At 39.0% G+C, this 16,605-nt stretch overlaps 1 protein-coding gene across 10 annotated transcripts; it reads left to right on the plus strand.

Annotated features, from left to right (window-relative positions):
* The first annotated feature begins 876 nt into the window (after positions 1-876).
* Positions 877-16,058, plus strand: LOC130997335 (uncharacterized). Of its 10 annotated transcripts, none has more exons than XR_009093048.1 (18): positions 878-1,409; positions 2,626-5,226; positions 5,766-6,201; positions 6,318-6,546; positions 7,243-7,407; positions 7,938-8,210; positions 8,320-8,565; positions 8,954-9,355; positions 9,432-10,781; positions 10,874-10,930; positions 11,919-12,347; positions 12,752-12,975; positions 13,363-13,496; positions 13,574-13,831; positions 13,904-14,082; positions 14,210-14,354; positions 14,443-14,637; positions 15,106-16,058. XR_009093048.1 is itself a non-coding variant. In XM_057922624.1 (17 exons), the coding sequence occupies exons 1-16, from the start codon at positions 1,013-1,015 to the stop codon at positions 14,318-14,320; spliced, it is 7,491 nt and encodes a 2,496-aa protein (XP_057778607.1). In that variant the 5' UTR covers positions 877-1,012; the 3' UTR covers positions 14,321-14,354; positions 14,426-14,885. The 10 variants fall into 10 exon arrangements, 7 of the variants coding, with proteins under 7 accessions (XP_057778607.1, XP_057778604.1, XP_057778603.1 ...); XR_009093047.1 differs by having other exon boundaries at positions 14,496-14,637; XR_009093049.1 differs by having other exon boundaries at positions 877-1,409; positions 14,210-14,637; positions 15,114-16,058.
* The last annotated feature ends 547 nt before the right edge of the window (positions 16,059-16,605 follow it).

The raw sequence follows: 16,605 nt of genomic DNA on the forward strand, positions 1-16,605 counted from the left end.
CCAAAGGATATGAGTGATGATGAATGACTCATCATGCATAGGAAAACAGTTGGTTACGTCCGGCGCTTCATTGAACACATTATTTTTCATCATTTTGCTAATGAGGAAAAAGATGACGTTCTTTGGAAGAAAATGAAAGTTATGTTTGAAAGGAAAAACGCCTTAAACAAAACTTCCATCATTAGAAAAATCATTCGCTTGCAATATGTAGAGGGTGCCAACATGACAGAGCACCTAAATGCATATCAGGGTCTTATAAACCAATCCATCAACATGAAGATTTCTCTTGATGATGAAGTCGTATCTTTATTGCTACTCAGTTCATTGCCGGACAATTGGGACACTCTTCTAGTGTTAATCAGCAACTCAGCTCCAGGTGGAGCACTGACCTTGCATATGGTCAAAGATTGTCTTCTTAGTGAAGAATCCAAAAAAAAAAAAAAAACAGATCAAGAACGTTCTTCTGAAATAAAGACGATGATTGCTGAAAACGGAGATGGAGGGAGAAGTAAAAGTAAAAGCTCTCAATACTCGAGAGATAAATCTAGGGGAAAATCTAAATTCAGAAAAGACTTCAAATGCCATTATTGCGGTGGTCCAAACCACTATGAGAGAGACTACAGAAAGAATAAAAGAGATCAAGAGCGTTGGAATAATGAAAAAGCTGAGAAAGACACAGCAGTGGAAATAATGAATAAAGAGACTTCGTCCCATTAATAATGGCTTATTACTTTTCGATATGAATATTAAGAAGAATACTAATTAGAAGATAAAAGTGATTTAAAGGAAAATATTATCATTAAACAGACAAAAAGGAAAATGAGTGTTATTGAGACATTGCAATTTACAAATGTTAATTAGGCAACAAAGATACAATACAAAAATCTGCTATGCAAGTTCAACTAATCGTTGTCCACATTATCGCGTACGATTGATCTATTCAGCCCCTATTTTGCACACAGCTAAACTGTAACTAAGTGTCACTCGACACATCTCGCAGCTAATTCCGATAATGGCGGAGGCTACTCGTCCCCCGCCGCCGCCGCTCGATGTCGCCTCCCGCTTACCGCTCCACTTAATCAAATCCGAGATTATTCCGCCCGCCCCCTCACGATCCGGCTCCGGATCCGCGGCGGCCGCCGATTTCCTGCTCGACTTCGCCGGGCACTCATGGATCGCCTACGGCGCCGCCTCTCTCGTAGTCATATCTCACTTCCCAGACCCTCAATCAGAGGCCGAAACGAGAATCGGGCCGATATATCGTCAAGTGATCGAGCTATCTCGAGAGGCCGACGCTCACGTCTCAGCCGTGTGTTGGTCCCCTGCGACGCCGTCCGTTGGCGAGCTCGCGGTGGCGTTGGGTGATCGCATTGTGTTGCTATCGTATAGCGAGGATGAAAATTCAACCAGTAAGTTCGTGATGTCGATTGTGTGACTTGAATTTCTGTTTTGAGTTTATCTTAAATGAGTGAAATTAGATGAGAGAGTGATTGCGATTGCTTATTAATTGAGAAACAATAACGCATGAGTTAAATTTGTGTACGAAATTAGGAATAATCCCGATGAAACTTTAAGCATTTACTCTTTGGCGTTTTATTTTGGAGTTTAGAGTTCTGAATCACTGGTAAAATGATTGTGGAGCTATAAATTTATGCGTGTGCATGCAGAAGCCGTTATAGTTAAGCATGTGCCAACTGAACTTGGGATATGCTAAAATGCATGGAACTCGCGGGAGCAGCTTCATATTTGTTTGGTTTGTTTGTTTGTTTCTATTTTTTTCCCGTCAAATATTTATTTGATTTATTTTCTTAATTAGGTTACATCAGAATTGAAACTCAGAGATATTGGGCATGTATAGGATCTAAGACCCTGCATTATTTACTTCTGTATATGTGATGATGGTAGAAAAAATTTATGGTTGAAAATTTTGAGCATCTAAATAGAACATTGTTTTGTAGAGTAATGTTAGAAGCTAATGTGGAGGACAGCGAGTGAAGGAAGCAAGCTCTAAACTTGATTTAATTATAGAAAGAGACATGTTGCCCCAAGGTGTCCAAATTAACGAATTTATACTGCACAATCTTTTTTAAAGGCCGGGATTGAAGCATGATACTGGTTTTCCCTATTTATCGTCTAAATCTTAATATCAAAGTAACACCATTGGATGGTCAGCTAGCACAAACATAAGCCATAACAGCTAGTTAAACCCACCAGTGCTGTTGCAGTGTTTCTTTTTGTGAGGATGCTTGCTTAAACTCTCTCTTTCTCTCCCTGACACACACACACACACACATTAAAAAGCCCTGGCCTAAGTAAGGAACGAATAATCATCTATCTCACTTTTTAGTCTAATCTAAGACACACTTCTTATCCACCCCTGGAAATAAAAGAAATGAATCTATCAGCAGTGGTAAGATTGGTTTTCTTTTCATAATCAGCTGCTGTGTGGGTTGTGAGTAGCAACCTAGTATATATCTCTGTTCGGGTAAAAAGCATATTTGGTGGTCTTAGACACTGGTAGTGACTATTGAGCTTTTCCTTTAGTTCTGACAACGTTTAAGTTTATCGCTCCCCCTAGCTCCCTCTCCCTTGGAATCGAATATGAACTTATTTACTGAGATTCAGGTTCTTTTTGTTGGAGGCAGACTACAATGCTTATCTTATCCATGAAGGTTGAGGCCATCCAGTGGACAGGTTCAGGAGATGGAATAATTTCAGGAGGCACTGATGTTGTAATGTGGAGAAGGAAGGAGAAGTCATGGGAAATAGCTTGGTCATTCAAACCAAAAATCCCTCAAGCTCTTGTCTCTACCACCTGGGCTGCCTATGGTCTTTCAGCTACTGCACCATGCAGCGAAGTACAAATTGGAGGTTCGTCTGCTCTCCCCAATGATGCAAGAGATTGTGTATTAGTTTTTCAATTTGATGGGCATTCTAAATATCCACAACACGAGCTGCGTCATCCAATGCCTGTTGGGATGATACAGTGGAGGCCATCAACGGGAAAACCATCAAGTAAGCATGCTAGGCATGCCCAGAGGTCAGTCTTGTTAACTTGCTGCCTTGATGGAGCTGTTAGATTATGGGGTGAAATTGATGACGGGAGGATTAGAAGAAATGTAAAGGATAATAATGACCAGAAAGCAAAGTTATCTTTTTGTGTCCTTGCTGTAATTGAGGTAAGCCAAACCCTGAATGGTATTCTAGGCTCTGATGTCTTTGTAAGCTGGGCAATGGATGTTGAAGGCGTGATGGTTAATGATAAAGAAGTGTGCTACTATTCATGCTCAGACAATCTTCAGCATGATACAGCTTCTAGATGTGAGTGGTTAATTGGTTTTGGTCCTGAAAGAGTGATAACGATGTGGGCTATTCACTGTCTTGATGATTTTGCTCCAGTGAGATTCCCGAGGGTTACTTTATGGAAGATGCAGGATCTAATCAGTTCTGTAATGGAAGCAAGCCAATTGCTTATGCATAAAGTTTGTATCATGAGGACTCAAGTTTCTGGCTCTCCCGCTCTTTGCTCGCTGGTTCAATTGTCACCTTGTAATTCGTTCTCTTGGTGGCAATTATATTCTCAAACCTCAGCTAGCATAGAATGGGAATCTTCTAGTGAAAATCATGCCAAAAGTACTTCAGCAGCTTGTGCCAAAGGAGTGGTAGAAGTTGAAGGTCACAGCAGTACAATTTTACAAATTGCAATTCATCCTTTTTCTTTTGAAACTGAACTTGCTGCCTCCTTAGATAGAAACGGAATACTTCTTTTCTGGTCATTTTCAACCTTTTTCAATAGTCATATAGGCCGGCCAATATCTACTCCCTCTTGGAAATTCTGTGGAAAACCTGCTGTTATCGATCACTCTCCTAAATACACATGCTTGAGTTGGGCCCCCACAGTGCTAGGTGACAATAATGTTCTTCTCATGGGGCATTCAAATGGCATCGATTGCTTTGTGGTTAAGATTTTGAAAAACAATGAACAGAAGATCACTTATCACAGTTTATTTTCTTTGCCCTTCGTTATTGAAGGCCATGAGCAAGGGCTAACTAGAGTGAGCTCCATCCCTTTGCCTTGCAACTGTAATGGAAACTCTGTTTCTAGTAAATTTCTGCTGATAGCATTATGGATGGACAGTTTTAAGGCTTTATCATGGGAAATAACCATCCATTGCGATGATTCCCAGGGGAGCTGTTCGAATGAGCACTGGAAAACATTTGAAAGTTATTTGTCTGGTAAGAAGTACTTGGTTGCAGTTGACCCTTCCTCATCAATCATTCCTTTAACTAACAACGATGACAAGGTTACAAGTTGTGCTGTAGTCTGCCCCAGTGACTTGATTTCATCTTCAAAACAAAAGCTGAGTTCTGCCGATGAGATTGGCAGTACTTGCTATGCATATCATATGATAACTGGTTGCTTCAATGGCAGCTTAAAACTGTGGAGGAGCATGCCAGTTGATTCTTTGATCTCAGAAAAGAAGTGGGCTCTTGTTGGTCTCCTTACTTCTCAGCAAGGACCTATACTAAATGTCACTATGAGTCCCTGTGGTCAAAAGATTGCTTCAGCCTCCAAAACTAGTCAACTGAATTATTCTACCATACTTTGCATATGGGAATGCATGCATGTAAAAGGTGTGGGCAGCTTCATGCTGGAAGATAAACTATGTTTTGATGGGGAGATTGTTGCTTTTAATTGGTTAAAACTGGGAATTGGTCAGCTATTACTTGCTGTTTGTTTACGAAATGAGTTGCGGATATATGCTTCACGACGCCGTGGGGGTCAAGGCGTATTAAAATCCAAGAAACCTTTGGAAGAAAATGCTTGGATATGCATTGCAGCTAATAGTAATCTACCTCCTATTTCTGACTTTCTTTGGGGCCCTAAAGGCACAGCTGTAGTAGTTCACGGCAAGTATTTTAGTCTTTTCAGTCACTTTTTGTCATTATCTGATTGCACTGGCTCCCATGACAGTGTGCATTGTCCAACTTTTACTGATTCTAAAAGAGTACCATCGAGCATTGGAGGCAAATATGAGTCGCAGCCCCCTGCAAAGATGGACAATGAGGATGAATTGAACTCAATCGTAAATGGCGAGAGCTGCCAGTGGATGTACAATTATGCCACCAAAAAATGTTTCTGGAGTATGTCAGAAATAGCAGAAATGATAGGAGGATCTTTGCCTCTATTTCACCCTGAGGCTCTCTTGAATAACTTGTGTTCAGGTACTGCTGGTTATGAAATGGTTAATAATATTTATGTTACTAAAGTTTTTGTGCCCCTTTTTTCTTTAAACTGATGACGAATGGTGCACCTGTTTAAATGAGCATGAACACCAATGTACAATAATGAATCCCCAATTCAAAATAGTTTCTGTCCAAATGACCTCAAACTTATGAGATGCTGGTTCCAAAAAATAACAGTTTCAGGAGGCACACATGGAAATTCATCAACTACCTGTTTCTGAGTTGTTTAAAATTTGAAACTTTAAAGCAGAACTTATCTTCTTTTAACTCCTTGTTATTTCCCAATCTGAAATCTATTTGGAGAAAACCATAGTCGACACAATAGCCCTAGCTGGAGATTTGTCATCTTCTTGAATGGCATTAAGGGAGTACATATATTAAAAAGATATATTTAATGACATTGATTCCTTTTGCTTTGTCATCTTGTTCTACTTCGAACTTCATTTCTTGCTCTTAGTAGTTACAACATTTAAAATTTTATCATTACCTTTCTTTACCGTATTGTTTTCTGGCTTTAGGTAACTGGAAACGTGCATTTATAGCTTTACGCCATCTTGTTAAACATCTAGCTTCTGCCAGTTTGTCTGAACAAGGTCATGGTGCTAAATTGCCTAGCAGTTTAGTTTCACCAGTTCCCTTGGCAGATTATCTTGAAGGGATTCTTCCAATCCATTCAAGTGATAATGTATTTCATTGGAGCACTTCTCAACTTCAAACGGGTTTATTTAACTTTGTCCCCGGGGATGGTTCTGGTGCTCAAAATTCCACCATGACTTCATCGCTATCAAAATCTGAATTTGATGTCTTCATTGAATCTCTTGAGATGTTGTACTCTTATAAGCGCATAAATATAGATGAAAAGATGCAGGCCATTGCACTCATTGGCCTTCTACGAGAAGTTGGTAATGCTAACTCAACTTCTGCTTATGGAAGTCTAGATGAACCTGGTAGGAGGTAAGTTTGGATTAATACTACTATTATTATTCATTTTTACGCTGGCAATTTTTTTCCCAGTTTTATGCACTCAATGGCAGTTTGTTATCAATTCACCTGCCTTTTTCTCTTTGAAGATTTTGGGTTGCAGTGAAGTTCCAGCAACTATATTTTGCTCAAAGATTTAGTAGGTTGCCTCTGGTGGAAGAGTTTGTTGTTTCTCCAGGACTGATTGGGTGGGCTTTTCATTCAGATTGCCATGACAATTTGTTTAATTCGCTACTATCAACAGAGCCATCTTGGGAAGAAATGCGCAGTATGGGTGTTGGGTTCTGGTATACGAATGTATCACAGTTGAGGGTTAAGGTATGGTGTGAGCTAATGCTAAAAAGTAGACTAAATGTTTGCAGTTGCTTTTGCTCTTCTTCTTAACTTTGTCATAATCTGAATGGGAAAAGATTAATGTGCAGACACCACACCAAGTAAAATGCTCTCATATGTAGCTAATAACTCTCTGCATTCTACATGTTGCCATGTGCAGGTTGCATATTTATAGATCTGCATGTGATACATTTCATTAGAACAAATACTCATTGATACTTCTTACTCTTCTTAGCTATATATATATGTATATATCTTTGTGCGTTATTAGATCTCAATCATTTGCATAGAAAGATATTTTCCCCCTTCCGTACTTTTTAGTTTGGAAGGATTTATTTGTAAATAATATATCACTTAAGATATGAGTTTAACATCGTAAATAGAGATGTTCAACTGTTCGGAACCACATGAGGCAGAACCGAAACCAAATCGTCATATTGGCAGTTAGCGTACAGTTTTGCAACTGCCGGTTTAGACGATTTTTATTCTTTAATTCTAAATTTTAATATTATGACCAACTAGAACTGAATTGTTGAGCGCCTCTATCTTATTATCGATTTTGTAAGATTCATGAAAGGGTGTATGTCTTGCCTCTTAGTCACTCTTATCTTTTATTAAGATCTATTTTTTAATTTATTTTAATCAAGAAGTAGGGGTTTGACAGTGTCTTTCTTACTGCAGATGGAAAAGCTGGCTAGACAACAGTATATGAAGAAGAAAGATCCTAAGGCCTGTTTACTCCTTTATATTGTGTTGAACAGGCTTCAAGTTTTGGCTGGCCTCTTCAAAATAAGCAAAGATGAAAAGGACAAACCATTAGCGGGATTTCTCTTTAGAAACTTTCAGGTATCTGATGATCTATCACAAATATCTTTAACCAGGAATATGGTAAAAGCTTCAAACTCTGCAGCTGCCAATTTTGAGTGTCAAAACACCCATACCCTTATGCAGTTAATTTGTAATTCATAAAGTGAGATTGTATTAGATCGACAAACTTTGGGCACTTCTGGCTAACATAGGTCTCAGAGAAATGTATGCATTTTGTTCTCCTTCTCTCACCAAAACCCTTGTGGCTAGCTAGTTATCAACCTATCGACACTACTTAGTGCCCTCTCGAGGAATTTACTTATATTTTGTACTTATATAGCTAACCAGTAATCCTGTTAATGAAACTTGACCACAATTATTTTAGGAAACTCTGTTTCTCAGATGTTTGAGTGAGTCTTGTCTTTTACATTGGAGAATGTAACGTTTGCATTATGAATAGATAATTTTTGTTATTATCACTTTGATGGTCCTACAGAAGTTACTCCTCCAGATGGTGTCATATTGTTCCCTTGATTTAAATGAGTTATTTGGACCAACTTTTTTTATAGGATGATAAACATAAGGCTGCAGCTATTAAAAATGCTTATGTTCTATTGGGAAAACATCAACTAGAGTTAGCAGTAGCTTTCTTTTTGCTTGGAGGAGATGCTTCTTCAGCCGTGACAGTCTGTGCCAAAAACCTTGGAGATGAACAGCTTGCTCTTGTAATATGTCGTCTCCTGGAGGGATGTGGTGGACCTTTAGAACGCAATCTCATTGTGAAGTTTCTCCTCCCATCTGCACTATCAATAGGCGACTTTTGGATGGCAAGTTTTCTAGAGGTAATGACAATCTCTACAACATTATAACCTATATTTATACGTCAGGTTCATCTATCATGTCCCTTATATTGATATTGTTGAATGGACTGTCTCATTATTTTGGGAGCAGTGGCTATTGGGAAATTATGCCCAATCTTTTTTCAGAATGCTTGGTGCTGAAGTGGATTCTGAGGTCAATATTTCTGTCCTTTCATCTTCTCATACCTGTTTTCTGGATCCAAGTATTGGTCAATATTGCCTGATGTTGGCAACCAAAACTAAATTGAAAAATGCTATTGGGGAGCTTAATGCTGCTAATCTCTGTCGGTGGGCATCTCTGATGAATATTACTTCCTTCAGAAGATGTGGGCTACCTGTAAGTGTCTCTACACAATTTGTTTGGACTTATGTTTAGGCTGATATTACAATTCTTATGTTTATGCTTTTATATTTATTTCCCGCATTGCACGTATGCTATAACTTCAACCCTGATATAATTAATAGGCTGTAGGCAATAGCATATGTTGATGATGATTATAGACTATGGAAACAGAATTAACTCTACTTACAGATTCCGACTTCTTTATGGTTGTGACATTATGATTAAGGATTATAAAATTTGCTCTTTTTATTATAAGTATAGCTTGGCGAAGTAATTATTAGCACACCAAACTTCTCTGCTTGCCCATCTGTAGAGTTTATCTTCAAAGATGATTTATAAATTAAAAGGAGTAATGGTCAGTTCTATTTTGTTTCCCAATAAGCTTGAAGCTTTGGAGTGCCTTTTGTCATCTGTTAGCATATTTGGTGGCTCTACCTCTACCCATGGGAGCTTCAAGCATAACCCAACTGGCGATCTTCCTGCTGAATTGACAAAACCATCTATGTATGAGAACTCCTCAAACTGGATGTCGGAAGAGACATCTAGCCATATCGTATCAAATTGCAAGTTATATTTGGCATTGCAGTACATGTCAGCCTTGATGAAAGAACATCCAAGCTGTTTAGAAAATGATAGGCCATCATCTTTCAAAGAGGTTATAAACCTGGAGGTTGACCGTCAGAACTTTGAGAAATTACTGAAGGAATTTGAAGACAAATTGACAGGAGCTATTGCATATTTTCAGCAGAAGTTCTCCTTGGTTCCTCTTCATTTAATTACTATGGTAAATATTTTTGATTTGAATGAGTGCATTCTAATTATTTTGGGGTTATCTAAACTTTCTTGTTTTCCTTACACAGATTGTATCATCTCTGTGCCATAATGGTCTAGACTTTGTTGGACACTACATATTACAAGGTTATGCTCCAAAGTTCCTGTCGCAAGAAAAGAGTAATGGACCTGATAAATTATTTTGGTTTCCATCCGATCTGTTTAAAGCTACTGAAGAAATGTTCTCACTGTATGTGAAATATGTTGTTGCCTCTTGCAAAAACTGCTCCAGATCAACATATTTGACCGTGGATAGTCTTGCTAGTGAAGGCAGGTTATGCTGGCTTACTGTTTGGGGTTTGTCCAATCAGGGCATAACAGAAACATTTAGGTGCCTGAGAGCCATGTTACAGTTGTTCCTAGGATCCCAAGCCGTAGATTTTCAGAAGTTACTTTTATTTATTCTCAGTTTGTTTGAATACCATATACTTTTTGCTTCAGCTTGGCTTCAAAAGAATTTCAAAGCTATTATTGTATCTATTGGACCTGTTCTGTCTAATTTACTGGAGGAAAGTAACTCCTATGGGTTGAAGATGGAGGACCTGAATAAACTTATTACTGAGATTATGGAGATGCTTGCTCGTGATTTAGTATATGTTGAGTCAGGACCACATACTGAAATCACAGGACTAAAGCAGGAACCAACTGGAGCAGTTTCTGATAACAAGGCCTGGCGTATTATCACTGCTTCTTTTTGGGTGCACATGTCTAAATTCTTGGAACATCAACTCACTACATTGCCTGAAGTACCTGAAGTAATTTTTTCTTCCCAGCCTTTTCATGTATTAGAACTTGATGGAAATAATCTACAGCAACAGGCCAGATCGGCCTCTAGCACTTTGGTTCAATTTCTAAAGCTCACGTGCTCATATGTTTCCTTTTATTGTTCAAAGCAATTTGCAACATACCTGCTTCAAGAAGCAAATACTTTGAACAAAAATAACCTTTCATGCTTTGAAGATGGTCTGTATCAACCAGAAGGGGGCAATAATCATCCAATGATTGAATATCCAGAACCGTTAGACAAAGTCAAAGAGTTGCCAGATCTTGAGAAATTAAGGCATATTTTTGCTGGTTCCAAAATCCTCCGTGGAGCCTTTCAGCAAGAGTATCGCAATTGGCTACCATATATTAAGCAGAAGTCATCTAGCGGATGGAGTTATGCATATGCAAGCATCACAGCAGAGTTTGGATCTGAGGAAACTTGGGATAAAGAAGATGGATTTGGTAGTCCTCGTGCAATTGGATCACCTTTAGCATGTCTGACCCCAGATCATCCTTTTAAAACTTCTGATGACCACGATTCATACGATCCAAAGAGGGTTATGCCTTTTCAAAATCCTAAAGAAGTATGTAGAAGAAATGGAGAACTTTTGGAGGTACCTCTTTTACCCTATCCTATCCCTAAATATGGTTTGCAATTGCATATGAATTCTATATTTCGTCTCAACTGCTTTAATTTTTGGAGCAGGCTCTGTGTATAAACTCCATCAATCAGTCCCAAGCTGCACTTGCTAGCAATAAGAAGGTTTGTATCTGTGGTTTGATTTGTTTATGTTTTGCTTTGTCTGAACTGAAAGGGCTGTCTAGTACATGCAAACTTCTGGAGCTTAGCTGCTATTGGTTATTCAAATTTGTCTTTAAGTACAAATGAAAAACCAGGGACCTCTGTTATTACTCAGTTGTTAGCTGTGGTACGGTGCAAAACATTTTAGATTAGTGGAGGATAAATACTAATTTGACTTGGAAGGATCCGTTGTCTGTGGCCCTGCCCTGTGGGTTTGAGTCACTGTGAGCCTATTGCAGTTTAGGTAGCTTTAGACTCTGGTATCTTTATCTTTCTTGCTCTACTTACCTTTAATTTTAGAATGGAGTAAATATCTGTAGACATAACTTGTCTTCAGTTTTACGAAGCAGAGTACAATTTATCTTTTTTGTAATTTTATATCTGGTCAACCTTTTGTCAACATTCTTTAAGCTAAATTTGCTTTCTGCTGTTCTCTAGGTATTTCCTGTGTTCACATGGGTGCTTGTCCCTTGATATGGCAAAAAGTCCCCTTGTAATAAATTAGGGTTAATTGCGTACAAATTACTTAACTTGCAAACAATTCTCATTATTCACACCAATTTTAAAATTTGTATCTAAATTAGTCAACTATTAATTTCTTCTCATTTTTCTATCTCGCCCTCTGGCCAAATTTAGTGCTGAAGTGGCCATCTGAAATCCTACATGTCCAAATCCGCCGATTACTTAAACGACGTCGGTTTGCAAAGATAGCAAAATGGGCGAGAGATAACATCATTTCAGACGGCCATTTCGGCACTAAGTTTGGCGAGAAAATGGGCGAGATAGCAAAATGAGAAGAAATTAATAGTTTTGTATTTAGATACATATTTTAAAGTTGGTGTGCAAAATGAGAATCGTTTGAAAGTTCAGTAATTTATATGCAATTAACCCAATAAATTATTTCTTGATCGGTTTTCCATCATGCATATGCTAATATTTTCCAGTTCAGGGGATAGTATTTTTCAACTGGGAAGATGGGATTCCTGATAGATATAAAGCTGAATGTATTTGGGGAGAAGCTGACTGGCCCCGTAATGGCTGGGCAGGATGCGAGTCCACGCCAGTTCCTTCATACGTTTCTTCTGGTGCGAGCTTGGGAAGTAAGAAGGGTACACACCTTGGGTTGGGAGGAGCCACAATTGGTACGGGCTCCTTGGCTAGACCAGGAGGAGAATTAACAGGTGGTGGAGCCTTTGGCATTCCAGGATATGCTGGAATGGGAGCATCCAGCCTTGATTGGGGTCTCCAAGAAAGTTTTGATGAGTTCCTCGACCCACCTGCCACAATTGATAATATAAGGACAAGCGCATTTGCATCACATCCATGCAGGCCTTTCTTCTTGGTTGGATCTAGCAATACTCACATATACCTTTGGGAGGTATGTTTCTGTACTTCCATCTTTTACCCCTTGCCTCTTCTACTTTAAATCTTACACTTCTGCCCTCAATCCTTTGATTTATAAATATTTGCCCCCGCGTGATTTTGTTTCTATTGACCTTTTTGATTTTGTATTCAAGATTTGATTTATACCCTTGTACTTTCTTAAAGAAAGTAAATAAAAAAATATTAGAAAACCTTTCGCTTCCTGCTTTATTGATCAAAGGGCAACGTTTGGTAGAAATAGAGGTACAGGAGGCAAGTATAGAAATTAAACTACAGTGGATAAAGTTTAAAAAATGCAAGTCCAGGAAGCAAAATATGCAGTTTCATAAAAGTCCCTCTTATTGATCTCTGTCTCATTGATTTCCCATGAAAGTTAATCTAAAATATGGTGACTTTCAGTTTGGGAAGGACACAGCCTCTGCAACCTATGGAGTACTTCCGGCTGCAAATGTTCCTCCACCCTATGCTCTTGCCTCTGTGTCTGCTGCACGATTTGACCACTGTGGACACAGATTTGTGACTGCCACATTAGATGGAACTGTATGCACGTGGCAGCTTGAAGTGGGAGGAAGAAGTAACATTCATCCTACAGAATCTTCTGTCTGCTTTAACAATCATACTGCGTGAGTAATTACTCTAAAAATTTAAACTGCTGATAATGACTGCAATTAATAACTATAACTCTATACTTTCCTGAGACTTTCTGCCAGAAGTGACATAAAAACAGTACATTTTTTTGCCCATTCAGTGGATCCCTTGAAATCTTGCTCTTATTCTTTTAGCTGGTTCCTAATCTGCCTTTTTTCTTTCCTAGGGAGAAAAAATCTGTTTCTTGATTTTTCTTTTTTAGCTTTGTTGTACAAGGAATTTATTGTATGCTGGTTTCTAAATCACTTGAAAATTTGCTCGTATGCTTTTTCCTTGACAGCCAATTACCACTGGCATTTATATGCTCCAGGTCCTTATCCCTTGCTTTTTAGTTGCCTTCTGATTTCATCTCGTTATTGTAGGGATGTCACTTATGTTACAGCAAGTGGATCAATTATTGCTGCAGCAGGATACAGCTCTAATGGCGTTAATGTTGTTGTATGGGACACACTTGCTCCTCCAGCTACGTCTCAAGCTTCAATAATGTGTCATGAAGGTGTGTTTCATTTAAGTTTCTGGTGAACTATTTCCAGATTTTGTTACATTTTAAGAATGTATCCTTTCTTTATCCAGGAGGTGCTCGCTCCCTTGCTGTTTTCGATAATGACATAGGGAGTGGTTCTGTTTCTCCTCTTATTTTAACTGGTGGAAAAGGTGGTGATGTTGGGCTTCACGACTTCCGTTACATAGCTACAGGAAGGACTAAGAAACACAAGCACTTGGACCCTGGGGAACATAATATGAATGCTTCATCTTCTGTTGATATGCGAAGCAAAACCGGTGACCAAAATAGGAATGGAATGCTTTGGTACATTCCAAAGGCTCACTCAGGTACTGTAACTTGTATATATTAGCTCAAATACGCCAGAGCTTTAAACTGACACTATCATTATCTGCATGAAGGGAGTATCACCAAAATATCTACAATTCCAAATACCAGTTTCTTCTTGACTGGGAGCAAGGATGGAGATGTGAAGCTTTGGGATGCAAAGAGGGCTAAGTTAGTATTTCACTGGCCAAAATTGCATGAAAGGCACACCTTCTTGCAACCTAGCTCTCGTGGTTTTGGTGGAGTTGTTCGGGTAATTCAAAGACGTTACTGTTATTTTAGTTAAAAGAGTCTGAAGTGCCATTTTAATAGTCTATTATGACTCATGAGCACTTCCTGTTTCAAAATGTAGAACTAAATGTCCACCCCTTCTTTTGCAGGCTGCAGTAACAGACATTCAAGTTGTTTCTAATGGCTTCCTTACATGTGGAGGAGATGGTATTGTAAAATACGTAGGATTTCAAGGATCTCCACTGAAGACGACAAATTAAGATCCAACTCCATTGTTGTCTCATATGCAAACAGGTATCAGACTTCATCTCAGCAATGCAAAATTCTAGGTTCCCTTGTTCTATCCAGAATTTCAACATTGGCAGTAGTGACCTGTTTCCAGACTTGGCCATGGAGCAAACTCTGAAGCAGTTTGATTTTCTTAACCAATCTCAGCATCTACACTCTCCAATTTAATGGGGACTGAACTGGTAGCGGCCATAGACACCATCATTCAGTTTTGAGAGATTACGCGTAAAGTCTAGCTCCTGCGCATTTGAAGTCATCCAAGCTTGCATGCAGTTGGCTGCAAAGATAGGTACTTGTTTCTTTGTGTTATCCATCAATAGCAAAAAAATTGATATACCAAACGGCAGCTGTTGCAGTACTAGAGCTGCTAGACTATGGTGGAAGCTTTGTATAGTGTTTTTCAAACATAAATTGGGCACATACATGTCAAGTTTGTATGCAATGTACATTATTTTCAAATTTGTAGAAGTACTTTGTGCGCAGATATATATTCTATATTTGCAATAGATAAAATCAAATGCGATTTTATTTTTATTATTTTTGTAGTGTGGCCTTCGTATATATCCCTTTTTTTAGTTTGGTGAAATACAGAGTCTCAATGAGCCAACTGATAAGTAGAGTGACATGTAACTGATATTAATTTGTTTATTAGACGTGATATTATTATTATTATTATTATTATTATTATTATTATTATTATTATTATTATTATTATTATTATTATTTCCTTTTTAGAATGTGATATTCATCTTTGAAGGTAAGAAGACTTGGACAGAGGTCGAGATTCTGAGTCAAATTGAATCGAAACGGGTGGAGTTTGACAAGTGTTGAAACAGCCTCACTGACAAAAGCATGGATTCCGGCTCCTCATGAGTGGTTCAAATTAGATACCGACATCCATTAGTAGGGGTTGGAATTGGATCCACCTTCATGCAACTTTTGTATCACCTTCTTTACTCGATTGCCACATATGGGAGACACTAGGCATGCTCCTAATTAATAAAACTGCAACAAATATGTGTTACTCTCACTTGCGACTGCGTATATGGGACACACTAGCTATCATCTTTTAGACCGTAAAATTTAGGGGGGTGTATTCGTTGTGGATTTCCACAGACTTTAAAAAGTCCATGGAATTCACATAGATTCCAGACGACTTTCAAAGAATTCGTGGTTGGATTTCACCACGATTTTCACTGATTTTCGAAGACTTTACGGGATAATTTTGGAATTGAATTCCATGAAACTAGGGCCCGCGGAGAACCAGCGCCCGCTAGAAAAGACCCAGCGACCGCTGAGTTCCAGCGAGCGCTGGAAACCCAGCGACCGCTGGGTTCCAGCGAGCCGCTGACCACCGGACGAGCAGCAGCAACTCCAGGCTGTCGATCTCAGGCAGCTCCAGAGAGATGGGGATACTGTTTGATGATGCTGTGGTAATTCGGCAGTCCGAGAAAGAAGAAGAGCCCAGTGTTATTACCGTAAATTGTCCAGACAAGACCGGCCTGGGTTCTGATCTTTGCCGCATAATTCTCTTCTTTGGCCTCACTCTTGTCAGAACTGGAATGTTTGATTTAACGCCCACCAAACTCAATTTTATTTATGAAATTCGCTATTGTTCTTGATGAGATTTTTCTGCATGTTATAATTTTGTAACTCTTTCATAGGATTCAACCTCGCATATTGCTAAATCTCTCTAGGTGTTGAACTTGATTTTTTTTCCCTTCATTTGTTTGTATTTAGCTGTAGCCAAATTACTCTCCCAACTGAAATCGAGCAAGGTGTTTGAAAGCTGTTTCCTCCTCTTGGACAAGATTGTTTAGTTTTTAGCTGAGATGATAAATTTTGTGTTTACTGTTTTGTTGGGTGCAGATGTATCTACGGATGGAAAATGGTGCTACATAGTGTTCTGGGTAGTGGGAAGAGCGAATACGCGGTGGGGTTTGCTGAAGAAGAGACTGATGGAGGCATGTCCCTCCTCTTCCTTGGCTTCTGGAATTCTCTTTTATACCGACTCAGAGAGTTTTTGGCAAATGTCACGGAGGTTCTTTGCGAGCTCGAGCTGACAATTAAAAGAGTAAAGGTTTCGACAACTCCAGATGGGAAAGCTTTTCCCCTTTTTTTATCTCTCTGCAACCTTTCTTCAGTAAGTTTGATTGAACGATTGCTGAGTTCCAGCGCTCGCTGGCTTCTTGGCGTCGGGCGCTGGAACTCAGCGCTCGCTTAAAACTTCATGGATTTCAATTCTCGTGGTTCTTGG

Source organism: Salvia miltiorrhiza, chromosome 8 (assembly GCF_028751815.1).
Source record: "Salvia miltiorrhiza cultivar Shanhuang (shh) chromosome 8, IMPLAD_Smil_shh, whole genome shotgun sequence".
Classification (NCBI taxonomy): domain Eukaryota; kingdom Viridiplantae; phylum Streptophyta; class Magnoliopsida; order Lamiales; family Lamiaceae; genus Salvia; species Salvia miltiorrhiza.